Source organism: Somniosus microcephalus, chromosome 11, assembly GCF_052327205.1.
Source record: "Somniosus microcephalus isolate GS21.2 chromosome 11, FLI_Smic_1.0, whole genome shotgun sequence".
NCBI lineage: Eukaryota > Metazoa > Chordata > Chondrichthyes > Squaliformes > Somniosidae > Somniosus > Somniosus microcephalus.
In genome coordinates, this window is record NC_140997.1 from 56,530,151 (window position 1) to 56,545,555 (window position 15,405).

The window sequence follows — 15,405 nt, forward strand, 5'->3', positions numbered from 1 at the left end:
GTCCCTTGTACATAGCAGCTTCAGATTGGCACCATTGTTATGTGAAGGGGAAAACTATAGATGCAAATAAGTAAAGGTACTGATATAAAGAGGGCGAATTTCCTCAGTTGCCATTGGCTTGGAAGATCAACAGAAACCCTTTACGCACATAAACGGGGTATCCGCTGATCTTCTGCCGAAAATACAGTGACCAATCGAGAGAACCCCTGAGGAAATTCCCAGCTGAAGTCTTTTAAAGGGGCCATGGCTTTATTATTTTTCATGGTTCTTCCAAACATTACCCATGATTTCTGAAGCATAAGCTTAATTGAAAGAATAATGACCACTGGCAATCTACTTTGCTGGGTTAACCTTAACTGATGTGTTCAGCTCCAAAAGCATCTCCACCTGCCCTGAAGAGACGAAAAATTTCAAGCAGAAGCAAGTCTATCAGTGAAAGGTAATTTGTACTTTCATATCTCTTCCAATTGGTAGTCCCTAAAATGTAAATTATTTGCTTTATGAATTATTTGAGAACTACAGATGATTGTTTTATAAGTGCAAAATAATGTAACTGCGGCAGCAGAGATGGAGCTTAAAGCACCATAGCTCTGATTTTGCAACTTGTGTTCGCCACTAGTGAGGCTCCATTCTGGGAGCAGAGCCCCTTATAAGTAAATATGTTCCACTCTTCAACTCTAAATAAAGATAATCTGCTGTTTTTATTGGATGCAGAAAAATTATTCAGTTTACAATGGGTTAAAGACAGGTATTTTTGTGCCTAAAAACAAAAGCAAAATACTGCGGATGCTGGAAATCTGAAATAAAAACCAAAAACGCTGGAAGTACTCATCAGGTCAGGCAGCATCTTTGGAGAGAGGAACAGAGTTAACGTTTCAGGTCCAGTTAAAGATGTAACTGGTTTTAAAGCAAGTACAGACGCAGGGAGAGGGGAGGAAAGAACAAAAGGGAAGGTCTGTGATAGGGTGGAAGGCAGGAGAGATTAAATGACAAAAGGGATGATGGTCCAAGGTGAAAGGAGATGGTAATGGGACAAGTAAAGAAACAAAAGATGGGTCTAGAGGAGATGTAAATGACAATAGCAGAATCATCAGCAACAGCTGCTGCCCAAAAAAAAAATGGGGGCAGAGGTTATGATCTGAAATTGTTGAACTCAATGTTGAGTCCGGAAGGCTGTAAAGTGCCTAATAGAAAGATGACGTGCAGTTGCTCGAGCATACGTTGAGCTTCATTGGAACAGTATAGGAGGCCGAGGACAGAGAGGTCAGAGTGGGAGTGGGAGTGGGGCGGAGAATTAAAGTGACAGGAGACTGGAAGCTCGGGGTCACGCTCGTGAACTGAATGGAGGTGTTCAGCAAAGCGGTCACCCAATCTGCGTTTGGCCTCCCTATGTAGAGGAGACCACATCATCAGCAGTGAATACAGCAGTGTACTAAATTGAAAGAAGTACAAGTAAATTGCTGTTTCACCTGGAAGGAGTATTTGGGGTCCTGGATGATGGGAAAGGAGGAGGTAAAAAGGCAGGTGTTGCATCTCCTGCGTTTGCATGGGAAGGGACTGTGGGTGTTGGGAGTGATAGAGGAGTGGACCAGGGTGTCGCAGAGGAAACGGTCGCTTTGGAATGCTGAAAGGGAAGGGGGAGATGTGTTTGGTGGTGCGATCACTCTGGAGGTAGCGGAAATGGCAGATAATAATCCGTTGAATGTAGAGGCTGGTGGGGTGGAAGGGGAACCCTATCGTGGTTTTTGGAGGAGGGGAAGGGATGAGAGCACAAGTACGGGAAATGGAACGGACACGGTCGAGGGCCCTGACGACCACAGTGGAGGGAATCCTCGGTTGAGGAAAAAGGAAGACACGTCGGAAGCATTGGTATGGAAGATGGCATCGTCGGAACAGATGATACGGAGAAACTGGGAGAATGGAATAGAGTCATTACAGGAAGCGGGGTGGGAGTAAGTGTAGTCAAGGTCAGTGGGCTTATTGTGGTTATTCAAGGTTAGGAATTCAAAAGGCTATTGAAGAATTGAATCTGATTTTGATGAGCCTTTGCTGATGTTTCCTCTTCCATTATTAAAATCTACAGCTGCACAATGAGGGAAAAATTCAGATAAAATGCTAAAAATTGTAACCTGAAGGGATTTTTATCTTTTAATTTTAGACTTAACTATTAAGATAATAATTTCAGAATTAGAAGGGTTGCTGTTACTATGAGTTTCAGCGTAACAGGATTTCCAAAGTGAAAGGAGAGTTTCAAATTACATGCTTGTTGTGGTTGGTTCCAATTTATCTTTTCAATTCTGGAATTTGGGATATAAATGTCGGCCAAAATGAGAGAGAAGTCTCCTTTTTCTGAGTCAGTTAGGATCCTAAATTAATTTTGATCGTCTCACTCTTGACTTCCAGTAGGTGTAAGTGAAGAAACATAAAATTCTTTATAATTCAATCCAAAATCATTAGTCTTCTCTCATTGTCCATCAAATGATCAGATTGCTATTTAAAAGTGACTTTAAACTGAAAATTAAAAGGAAACTAATCCTGAGGTGTGTGAGACAAATTCAAATCTCGTAACCCTGTGCAACAGGATATTGTAGTCATGTAGTACACATCAGTTTAGTAAATAGGTGGAGCTGACTTGGCATTGCTTTAATCAGATAATAATTATGCAGATGATTGGACTGCTGTTTTGCAATTATTAACCTTTGAAAATCTATGCCATACATGGTAGTCCTGCAGTAGTTATGTAACTAGTTTCACTGTTTCTAAAAATGTAAAAACCTATAAAAGAAATTCTTTCTTGTAATGCCATAAGCTGAGCTATAAGCTCAGTGTAAATTTATGATCAAAATCGACTTTATATCATGCTCTCTTTGGTCACAAGTGCTTGTTTTTTTAATGAACAATGTCTCTTGCACTTACTTGAGGTCATCCAAGTGGGCAAGAACATGTTAGATGGAATAAAATGTGAAGAAATGTGAAGTTATCCACTTTTTGTCAGAAAAATAGAAAAGCAGAATATTTTTTTTAAAGGGAGAATGGGAAATGTTAGTATTCAGAGGGACCTGGGTGTCCTTGTACAGAAATTATAGAAAGTTAACATGCAGGTACAGCAGGCAGTTAGAAAGCAAATGGTATGTTAGACTTTGTTACAAAATGATTGGTGTACAAGCGTAAAGAAGTCTTACTGCAATTATATAGGGCCTTGCTGAGACCACACCTGGAGTACAGGAAACTTTCTGGTATCCGGCACTGACGGGACCGAGCTGGTGCCGGTCGATCAACACTGCCGGAGAAACCAGTGCTAATGTTAAAACATACGGAGCTTCTGAGCTCCGTATCTAGCAACAAACACTGTTGCTTAGCAACAGCTTCAAAACAGTCGGCGCAGCTTGCAAGCGTCTCTGTAGCTAAGCAACAGCTTCAGCTAGACGCTTGCAGAGCCAGGAATGGAGAAAAAAAGCAACGAAAAGTAAAAGAAGTTATCTGAACCGACTCCTGAATTTTGCTGGTGGATAGAGCATTCCGGAGATTTAACCTCCGTTTAAATGAAAGTTTCCTGTATTATGTACAGTTTTGGTCTCCTTGCCTAAGGAACATAAAAATATAAGAAATAGGAACAGGAGTAGGGCATTTGGTCCCTCGAGCCTGCTCTGCCACTCAATAAAATCATGGCTGATCTTCTACCTCAACTCTACTTTCCTGCACTATCCCCATATCCCTTGATTCCCTTAATATTCAAAAATCTATCGATCTCTGTCTTGAATATACTCAACGACTGAACCTCCACAGCCCTCTGGGGTAGAGATTTCCAAAGATTCACCACCCTCTGAGTGAAGAAATTTCTCCTCATCTCAGTCCTAAATGGCCGATACCTTATTCTGAGACAATGACCCCTGGTTCTAGACTCCCCAGCAAGGGGAAACATCCTTCCTGCATCTACCCTGTCAAGCCCTGTAAGAATTTTGTATGTTTCAATGAGATCATCTCTCATTCTTCTAAACTCTAGAGAATATAGGCCTAGTCTACTCAATCTTTCCTCATAGGACAATCCCCCCACCCCAGGAATCAGTCTGGTGAACCTTCGTTGCACTCCCTCTATATCCTTCCTTAGGTAAGGAGACCAAAACTGTACACAATACACCAGGGCCCTATATAATTGCAGTAAGACGTCTTTACTCTTATACTCAAATCCTCTTGTAATAATAGCCAACATACCTTTGCTTTCCTAATTGCTTACTGTGCCTGCATGTTAACTTTCAGTGATTCATGTACAAGGACACCCAGGTCCCTCTGAACACCAACATTTCCCAATCTCTTGCCATTTAAAAAATACTCTGCTTTTCTATTTTTCCTACCAAAGTGGATAACTTCACATTTCTCCACATTATATTCCATTTGCCATGTTCTTGCCCACTCACTCAGCTTGTCTATATCTCCTTGAAGCCTCCTTGCATCCTCCTCACAACTTACATTCCCACCCAGCTTTGTATCATCAGCAAACTTGGATATATTAAATTTGGTCCTCTCATCTAAATCATTGATATAGATTGTGAATAGCTGAGGCCCAAGCACTGATCCTTGCGGTAGCCCACTAGTTACGGCCTGCCAGCCTGAAAATGACCTGTTTATTCCTTTTCTCTGTTTTCTGTCTGTTAACCAATCCTCAGTCCATGCTAGTATATTACCCCCAATCCCATGAGCCCTTAATAACCTCTTGTGTGGCACCTTTTGAAAATCCAAATACACCACACCCACTGGTTCCTACTTATCTATTCTGCTAGTTACAACCTCAAAAAACTCTAACAAATTCATCAAACACGATTTCCCTTTCATAAATCTGTGTTGACTCTGCCCAGTCTTATTTTCTAAGTGCTCTGTTACCACGTCCTTAATAATAGATTCTAACATTTTCCCTACTACTGATGTCAGGCTAACTGGTGTGTAGTTCCCCGTTTTCTCTCTCCCTCCTTTCTTAAATAGTGGGGCTACATTTGCTACTTTGCAATCCGCGGGAACTGTTCTAGAACCTATGGAATTTTGGAAAATGGCAAACAATGCATCCACTATCTCGAAAGCCATCTCTTTCAAAACCCTAGGATGTAGGCCATTAGGTCCAGGGGATTTATTGGCTTTCACTCCCATTAATTTCTCCAGTACTATTTTTTACTAATACTAATTTCTTTCAGTTCCTCATTCTTGCTAGACCCTTGGTTCTCCACTATTTCTGGGAAGTTTTTTGCGTCTTCTTCCGTGAAGGCAGACACACAGTATTTAATTTCTCTGCCATTTCTTTATTCCCCATTATAATTTCTCCTGTCTCAGCCTGTAAGGGACCCACATTTACTTTTGCTAATCTTTTCCCTTTTACATACTTATAGAAGCTTTTACAGTCTTTTTATGTCTCTCATATTCTTAATTCCCTTTATCAATTTCTTGGTCCTCCTTTGCTGAATTCTAAAATCCTCCCAATCCTTAGCAACATTATAAGCCTCTTCCTCTGATCTAATACTATCTTTAACTTCTCTTGTTAGCCATGGTTGGACCACTTTACCTGTGGGAGTTTTTGTACCTTAAAGGAATGTATATTTGTTGTAAATTATGTATTAATTCTTTAAGTGCTAGCCATTGCTTGTCTACTGTCATACCTTTTTAATGTAGTTTCCCAATCTACCTTCGCCAACTCGCCCCTCATACCTATGTAGTTTGCTTTGTTTAGATTTAAGACCCTAATTTCAGAAGGATATACTTGCCTTAGAGGGAGTGCAACAAAGGTTCACTAGACTGATTCCTGGGATTGGGTGATTGTCCAATGAGGAGAGATTGAGTAGACTAGGCCTATATTCCCTCGAGTTTAGAAGAGAGGTGATCTCATTGAAACATATAAAATTCTTAAGGGGCTTGATAGGGTAGATGCTGGGAGGATGTTTCCCCTGGCTGGGGTCTAGAAGTCGGGGTCACAGTCTCAGAAAAAGGGGTTGGCCATTTAGGACTGAGATGAGGAGAAATGTCTTTACTCAAAGGGTTGTGAATGTTTGAAATTCTCTACCCCAGAGGACTGTGGAAGCTCCGTCATTGAGTATATTCACGACAGTGATCAATAGATTTTTGGATACTAAGGGAACCAAAGGATATGGGGATAGTGCGGGAAGGTGGAGTTGAATTAGAAGCTCCGCCATGATTTTATTGAATGGTGAAGCAGGCTCGAAGGGCCAAATGGCCTACTCCTGATCCTATTTCTGATAAGATATCTGCGTTCCTCCAATTCTGGCCACTTGAGCATCCCCGATATTAATCGCTCCAATATTGGCGGCCGTGCCTTCAGCTGCCAAGGCCCTAAGCTCTGGAGTTCCCTTCCTAAACCTCTCCACCTCTTTTTCCTTCTTTAAGACGCTTGTTAAAACCTACCTCTTTGACTAAGCTTTTGGTCATCTGCCCTAATATCTCCTTATGTGGCTCGGTGTCAAATTTTGTTTGATAATGCTGCTGTGAAGTGCCTTTGGACGTTTTACTACATTAAAGACGCTATATGAATATCAGTTGTTGTTGTTGTTACTATACTAGAACAATCCACAATATGACAGGAGTATAAACCTGTTGTTTGTTTCAGCGCTTCGACAAGTCGGCCTGGAACCCGTGGTCAAACACCTGCAAAAAGACAGGAATTTCCTGGAAGCCGACCTATGACCCCAGTGGAACAAATTAATTTAATTCTTGAACAAGAGGAAGAGATTACTGAGCAAGAAGGAGAGCCTTCTGATCGAGATTATGAGGTTTTTCTTTATATACTCACTTTTTCAGAGTGATTTGTATTCTTTTACTGCATCTACTTTCTTTCAGCAATAGAATGAAATTGGAAAGCAATACCATATAATTCATACTAAGACAATTGCACAGGTGGGAAAAATGACCCTTAGAAAATTGCTCATTATTCAGCACGAGGTCAAATCGGTTTGTTCAGATCATTTGAAAACATGAGTCATATTTCTTCAATCGTCTAAAAACTATGGTTTTTAATAAAGCCCCTTAAGAATGCTGAAGAATAATGGTGAGGCTAACCGCGCTCACCATTATTAAAGCGTAAATCGGACAGCAACTTCCACCGACCACACGTGCGCAGTTAAACACGGAAATCGGGAAATTGCTGTCCAAGTTGCCCTGCTCCTCCAGAAACTTTGCTATAACAGTATCTCATTGAAATACATGGAAAGTTGTGGTACTTAAATGATAGATGCTCACTAACCTTCCCAGAAAAATGTAGGGCTTGTCCATTTCAGTGTACTGTAAGTAAATTTTTAATGGTGTGATAAGTCTTAATTATGGGGGGATGAGATGAGGAGAATTTTTTTCACTCGGAGAGTTGTCGGGATCTGGAACGTTCTACCTGAAAAGGTGGTGGAAACTGATTCCACAAGTAATTTTAAAAGGGAGTTGGCCAGGTACTTGAGGATGAGGAACTTGCAGGGTTAGGGACAAAAAGCGGGGATGTGGGACTGAGCACGACTGCTCTTTCAAATAGCCAGCACAGGCACGACGGGCTGAATGGCCTCCTGTGCTGTAAGTTTCTATGATTCTATGAAGTACTGCCAAACACCTGGCACTGAAAATTAACTTTTACAAGTGTGGAGTCTCATTCCTTCAGCTTTTATTATTGTTGTAGATTTTAAAAAGAAAAACATTTAAATTAAAAATAAAACTTTTTCTTTCTGTCTCTTTTATCTCTCTCTCTTAATCCCATCTTTCTTCCCCTCTCTTCATTTCGCTTTCTGTACCTGATTTGACATTGAATTAACCATCCTAACTGTCACTTCCTGGTTCAGACTCTGTGCTCCTCATTAGCGATTCTTTAATCTGTTTGGTTAAGGAGATACACTGTAGCTTGCCCTGTTCACACAGGTCTCAGTCCCCTGTAGAGGGCACTGCCCTGAAATGGCTCTCTAATCACCGTAAGTACCAGTGCAAAATATCAGAATGTCTGTGGACAAGTTTAAGTGTAATGAATGGCTGGAGCTGTTTGTTTGTCACTGATGGCAAAATCCGGCCCATTGAAAAATTAGACTTTGAACCTAACTGCGTAAGAAAAATCAGATATGAGAAAAGGCCATTCAGCCTACTAAAGCTCATCCATCATCTAGTACATGTTCTCTCTAGCTGCGCCATAATTATATTTTTTATAAAAGTTTTGCCTCTATCACCTTACTAGGTAAATTATTTAAAACATTCACTGATTCACCAAGCCAGGTGAACAGTCAATATCTTGTGAGCTGTAGCAGATTGCAGAGTAGTGATCTTAAAGTTTTTGGGCTAAAAATTCGGGGCTTAATGCCACCCATTACCGGCAAAAAGTTGTGTTAAGAGGGTGGCTGCCGCTCTTTCGCCAGCTGGTCGCAGGTCCCACGGCATATGCCATTTTTGAAGGCCTGGCAGTGCTGCCGAGAACATCCATCGTCCTGCAAATTGAAATGAGGGAGAGGTGATGTCACCTCGACGAACTTGGACCTTTGCGCTGAGTTCATAGCTGGGTCCTAAGCTCGCCAGGTAAACCTAGCGTGCAGCAGACTGACAGAAGCGCTTAAAGGGACACGCACAACTTTCAGGTAAGTTTGCATTTTAACTGGGCTTTTTTGATTTTATTGAAGTAGTGGTTTGCTGCAATATATGTTAAAAGATTTTTTAAGTGTGTAGGGTGTGCTGCTGGACACTTGCAAGCCCTCGGATGGTAAAGGAAGGCCTCTGAGAAGACAGAAAATGCTGCAAATACTCGTCTGACAACATCCATGGAGAGAGAAACAGAGTTCACATCTCGGGTCAAGATGCTGCCTGACCTGCTGAGTATTTCCAGCATTTTCTGCTTTTATATCAGATTTATAGCATCCGCACGCCGAAGAGGAAGAAGCCGAGGAGGAGGAAGCAGAAGGAAGGATGCAACCCAGACATCCCCTTTCTGGCCAGGATATCCGGCATGGAATCATCCACCTGTGGTCCCAGTAATCTTAACCCCAATTCACCTTTCAACATTTGTCCCACACCTTACCTTACCTTCCCTCTGTTATTGACCATCACAGTGTCCTCTTGGCCATGATGCTGAAATAAAAGCCACCACAAAGCAAACCTTCCAATCCAACTTTATACATCTATCCATCCAATATTACATCAAGAAATCAACTCATCACCCTTATGCATTCTCTTAGTGACTGTCTTGTGTGTGCCTTTGCCTATCCTACTGATGTCATGCACTACTACCCCAGCATGGCTGGTGGAAGGTTGCTGACTTTCATTGGGGGACACTGCAAATGGCCTTGCTGGTCAACCTTCAGGAGCTGGTGGCTGGGTGTGTGAAATCGAGTGACGATGTTTCTTCTTCTTCTAATTCACTCTCCTCTCCCTCTTCTTGGTTAACCACTGGCTGGGCAGGCTGCATTTCTTGGGTGTGTGAAATGAGGAAGGCACAGGGGTGGAGTTGTGGTGAGGGGAGGGCAGGAAAGCAAGAGGTGCATGCAAGAAGGAGGATAACGTATGAGGATACCAGCATCTTGTATCCTTTCTGCCCTGCTGCTGGGGCGGGGCTGGGGGAGAGTTGTGCATTGAGAAATGTGTGAGGCTAGTGATGCAGTTGGTAGGAGACAGCTTTTGAAGATGCATTCATTGACCTTGACCAGTGGTCTGAGGTCATGAAGCTTCTTTGGGCACCGGAGCCAAGTGGTGGGGATGACACTGCTGGCAGTGATGGTCTTGGTGACATATCGTTCTTTCTGGAGGGCCTCCTGGCCCCTGTGAGTAGAGGACCTCTCTTGCAGTGTTGACCCCCTGCACAAAGCTGGAGTGCTGTGTGCGGGACCCTGGGTTCCCCTTCCCTAGCTTGCTGAGCCATTTGTGTTAGCGCTGAAGCACTGTTCCCATTTTTTTAGGTGAGGAAGGCAATTCAGCTTTAAGAGCTGAAGACTCCTATTTGGGACTTATTTTTAATGTAATTTTTTTTTTAAAGGCAGTAAGGCTGAAAACTGCATTTTTCACTTCATTTTAATTTTTATTAGTTCAGAAGGCATTACCCTTTTAATTTTCCACAATGCCTAGCGAACTCTATTGCCTCGCTTCCAGAGGCTGTTGGAAGCTGGAACGCCACTTTTGGATGGGAACGTCGACTCTCCCGCCTGCACTAATGCCACCAGGAGGGCGTTACATGGTAACTTAGTTCTGGGCTAAAGATCTTTAGCCCCCAGCGCAAATCTTTCTCTTGTAGCGCTTCGTCCATTTTCAGCGGCCGTTAACCCAAGGCCAAGGTGACACCGGCAACGAATTTTTAGCCCATTGAGTGTTATAAATGTGATTAGGTGAGACATAAAGCAAACAATTGCTGGCCCAAAAGGAAGTCCTGGGCACCTTTGGGAAGACTGTGCTACCGCGGGACGGGAGATTTAAAGAGCTGTGCCGTAATGCAGTGATTGGAACTATGATGTAGTGCTTGCAGCACATCACTGTGAACTGGCAGCAAATGAAAGGCTCACATTACAAAGTGTAGTTTGATGTTGGTATGCCTGCATCTGGTGCAAGCCAATCAGTTTCTAGAAGGCATGAGTGCTTGAATTTATGGTATTTTGGAGGCAAAAGATGCACCCTTGCCCAATGTGTGGTAAGAGTGTTTGATTTGGGGAAAAAAAGTAAGAATTTCAAGGAGTGATTCTACGCTTCCAGCAGGGAGCAACGCTCGCAAAGAGAACATTGCAGAAAATCGCAGGTGCACAGTGATTGTACACTTATTAGAACTAAGTGACAGAAAATTGTAGGCTGTGTGCCGTAGGTTTCCTAGAATGAGCTCATCTGCACACAATCGTGAGTTGCGTGTCAGTGCACTACGATGCACTGTTGGGGAGATGACATGAAGATTAGTTTATTGGGATCCTTTGGAGTTTAGAAGCCGGGCTGAAACAGAATTGACCAATGCAGGATTGGTACAACTATCTGCACCGTTGTGAACCATAAAATCATTTTATCCCGAGGACACATTATCAGCTCAGCAGAGGTGCTCCATGCAAGATAAAAATAGGTCAACACCCCCATTTTGTCCATGAGAATGTGTGTCTTGTCTACGTGAGAAGAGGTGCAGTGGTTACACAATGTGTTAGCTGAGAGCAGAGAAAGTTCACTTAGTGATGGAAGTTGCTCCAGTGCAAATACAGGCAACACGCTGCCAGAAGCACTGTCATGGGAAGACTTGGCTCTGCAAGGCAGCTTTTCTATAGAATAGAGATTGGCAGCACAGCAACATTTCAAGCAACGGCCTTATAGTGTACAGGACCTCAACATGAATGAAGTGCAGGAGGTGATAGTTGCAAGGGGGAAATATATCTGATGGAAAAACCTCCATGCTTCCCCTAGAGTGCTTTAACCACAAAGACCTGTTCACATTTGTTCAGATTTAATCCTAATCAGATAATGGGCAGGTTGTTGCCAGCGCCACATAAGTGGCAGCATCTTCTCAATGGGGTGATATTGAGGAGAAATGATGCAACAAAATAAGTCATATACAGTTCTAAAATAGCTAGAGATAAAATGGAAGCTGTCAATTTTGAATTAGAAGCTTGAAGACAAGGGCTGCAAAATTCCTGGGGCTGGAGAGGGCAACAAGCCCAATTTCTATCCAGTGGGTTCCATGAATTTGGTTCTACCAGGATTCCAACCTGTTTAAACTGGCAATTTAAATTCCAGTGATGGGGGCATTGGATGGATATTCTGCTCACTATGTCAAGAGTACGTTTCTGGGGAGTTCCCTGGAAAATTCTGTCCTTTACATCCTCCATAGGCTTCAACGGAAATCACACCAGCGGTGATCCCCCTTTAGGCCTGTAAAAAGGCCACAAACCTTTACCAAGGAATGGTAATTGATTTGATTTACCTTCCTAAAGAGACCCATTGAGAGCAGGAGATCCAAAGAAGCACTGATCAGATATTCTAGCTGACGGTTTGGGACAGGCTCTTGCAGGTATGGATGGCTCACCCCGATTATGCAAATTATTCTGTCCTCAAAATTTGGGACAGGATTGCCGACTAGGGCAAGTGAGGTTTTTGCTCTGTGCTTCTGGAGCAAACCCTGTGGAATTTCGGGGCTAAATAATCTATGAAACTAGACCAGATTGATTCATTTGGCAATTAGTTGGGTTATGGCAGCTTTCTCTTGGTTGCTAATTAAATTGCAATTGGTTAAAGCATATGGAATGAGAAACATAATATGATGCATGAGCACCTGTTCATTTGCCTGAAATTTAATATGCTGCAGCATTGTGTTAAGCAGAGATAATTGACAGATTTGACCAGAGATTTTTAGACTGTTTGGCTTGGATTTGGCAGGTTAGTGATGAGTTGGGGTTTCCAACTGAATTTCCTAGTGCTGCCCTTATAACATATGGGGATGTGTTTGAAATATTAATACTGCTCCTGCAGAACTTGTATCAGCAGGCTGGCATCGGAGGAGGCCGAGCCTGCATACACACCCTCTTTGCTGTGTTGCATGCTGACCAACATGGGCAGGAAGAGAGTCATCGCCATGGCGAGTGTCAACACTGGAGAAGCCACCTAAATAATGAATTTCTAGGCCAGCATCTTTTGCTATCCCATGTCATCTTTGCATTTCTAATATCCCTTTTAACTTGTTTTAGCAAATTCCTACACTCCTTCCAGAGATCCTTTTTGTCTGCGGTTGTTTTACAGCTTGTTTTTTCTTTTTAATTTCCAGTTTATTGACTTAGTCAACCATTTAGCATACATTTTTAGTATAACCTGATCTTTCATACTCATTGCTTTAAAATGCTCTTTTTTCTCCAGTTCCTTCAGTGTATGCGTAGAGGATAACAGATTAATATTGGAGTATTATCAATCAGGTCACTTAAAGAATCACTAAGAAACACCAAAGTCATCAGTATATTATAATGTTCAGGACTGATTTGTTCTTCTCCCAGAAGTGCAGAGTATGTTTATGGTATTTTCGTCATGCATATACTTAACAAAATGTAATTTAAACCTTGCACACTGTTTCTTTGGAGGTGTAATGATATCTGGCACAGTGTTATGCCCAGAGAGGTGAGCACTGTTGCTATGGCACATTGCTATGGTTATGTAACCCATGAGCCATAGTCACACTGGTGGTTGTGGGCTACTTTCAATAAAGAGTTGTAAAGATAAACAAATAGCATATGTTCTGTACTTGGGTCTCATTATATTTTGTAATATTCATCAATGTGCACTATTTTCTGAAGTAGCATTTTGTAAAAACACAATGAAAAATAGTTCAAAAACAAACAAAAGGGAAGAGAATAGAGTAACAGTCAGAAATTGTGCTTTCGGCACTACATGTAGAAAGCTAAAAGATGCAAAGTGATTAAACCAGGAGAGAGAGAAATAAGAAACAAGTGAGTAAAATATTAGAGCTGAAGGACAGGTTAGGGTGTGTGGCCCAAATAAGCGTTCTTTATACAAATGCACAGAGTATAAGGAATAAATTGAATGAACTGCAAGCGCAAATTCAAATTGGAGGGTATGACATGGTAGCCATTACTGAGACACGACTATAAGACGGTCAGGACTGGGAATGAAATATACCAGGTTATAAGGTCTATAGGAAAGATAGGGAAAATGGCACAGTGGGAGGAGTAGCCTTCGTGATTAAGGATGAAATCACTTCAATGATAAGAGATGATATAATGAGAGGTAAACCGCCAGTGGAGACTTTATGGTTAGAATTAAAAAATATGAAAGGATTTAAGACTAGAATGGGAGTTGTGTATAGGCCCCTGGTAGCAGCTGTGAAGTGCTAGATTGTATAAATTGCAGAGATTAGACAAGCGTGTAGGAAAGGCAGAGTAGTTTTAATGGGGGATTTTAACTTTCATATAGATTGGGATAAGCAGACTAGCACCTGTCCGAAAGGTAGTGAATTTCTTGAGCGTGTCCAGGATAGTTTTCTACAACAATATGTCCTAGAGGCAACAAGGGGGCAAGCCTTATTAGATTTAGTAATGAGTAATGAGACAGATTTAGTTAACAGCCTAATGGTGCGTGAATATTTATCCAATAACGATCATAACATGACCGAGTTCAAAGTAGCATTTGAAAGGGAGAAACGCAAAACAGCTACTAAGATTCCAGATTTGGGTAAGGCCGACTTCAATGGGATGTGACAGAGACTGTCCACAGTAAACTGGGCAAATCTGTTAATGGTTAAAACAACAGAAGAACAATGGGAGATGTTCACAAAAGAATTCAAAGTGATACAGAACCAGTTTATATCCCTGAGGGGCAAGAGCTCTACTTGCCAAAAAAACCCATGGACGACTAAAGAGGTAAGGGACAGCATAAAACTAAAAGAAAAAGCAGACAAAAATGCAAAAATAGCACAGATCCTGGCGAATGGGAAAGATACAAAGAACAGCAAAGGGTCACATAACAGACAGTAAGAGCTGCAAAACGGAAGTATGAAAAGAAACTTGCAAGGGATATCAAAATCAACACTCAGAATTTTTACAATTATATTAGGAAAAAGAGGGTAGTCAGGAGCAATATTGGCCCCTTAAAAACTGAAAGCGGTAATATTGTCAATGATAAGGAAATGGCAGACATGTTGAATAATTACTTTGCGTCAGTATTTACAGTAGAGGAATAGGCTAGCGTGCTAAAAATCCCAAGGAAACTAATATTAAATCGGGGACAGGGACTCAATAAAATTAATGTATATAAAATAACAGTAATGAAGAAAATAATGGCACTAGAGTGACAAATCCCCAGGACCAGATGGTTTCCATCCCAGGGTTTAAAGGAAGTAGGTGAGCACATTGCAGATGCCCTAACTATAATCTTGCAAAGTTTTCTCGATTCAGGAACCGTTCCTTTGGATTGGAAAATTGCGCCTGTCACTCTGCTATTTAAGAATGGTGAGAGGGAAACCAGGGAATTATAGATCAGTTAGCCTAACATCTGTTGTTGGGAAATTGCTAGTCTATAAATAAGGATAGGGTGACTGAACACATCAAAAATTTTCAGTTGATCAGAGAGAGCCAGACTGGATTTGTGAAAGGTAGGTCATGCTTGACAAACCTGATTGAATTTTTTGAGGAGGTGACTAAAGTAGTGGACAGGGGAATGTCTATGGATGTAATTTATATGGACTTCCAGAAGGCATTTGATAAAGTCCCACGTAAGAGACTGTTATCTAAGGTAGAAGTCTGCGGAATTGAGGGCACATTATTGACCTGTTTAGGAAATTGGCTGAGTGGCAGGAGACAGAGAGTAGGGATAATGGGTAGATGCTCAAATTGGCAGGACGTGACTAGTGGTGTCCCGCAGGGATCTGTGTTGGGGCCTCAACTATTCACAGTATTTATTAACGACTTTGATGATGGCATAGAAAGTCATATAGCCAAG

At 41.8% G+C, this 15,405-nt stretch overlaps 1 protein-coding gene across 1 annotated transcript in view; it reads left to right on the forward strand.

The window, feature by feature from the left end:
* Positions 1 to 15,405, forward strand: part of dnah3 (dynein axonemal heavy chain 3) — a 336,640-nt gene that overhangs the window by 39,442 nt on the left and 281,793 nt on the right. Inside the window, exons 3-4 of the mRNA XM_086000753.1 lie at positions 370 to 439; positions 6,605 to 6,767. Of these exons, the coding sequence (XP_085856879.1) occupies positions 370 to 439; positions 6,605 to 6,767 (233 nt within the window). The remainder of the gene's footprint in view (positions 1 to 369; positions 440 to 6,604; positions 6,768 to 15,405) is intronic.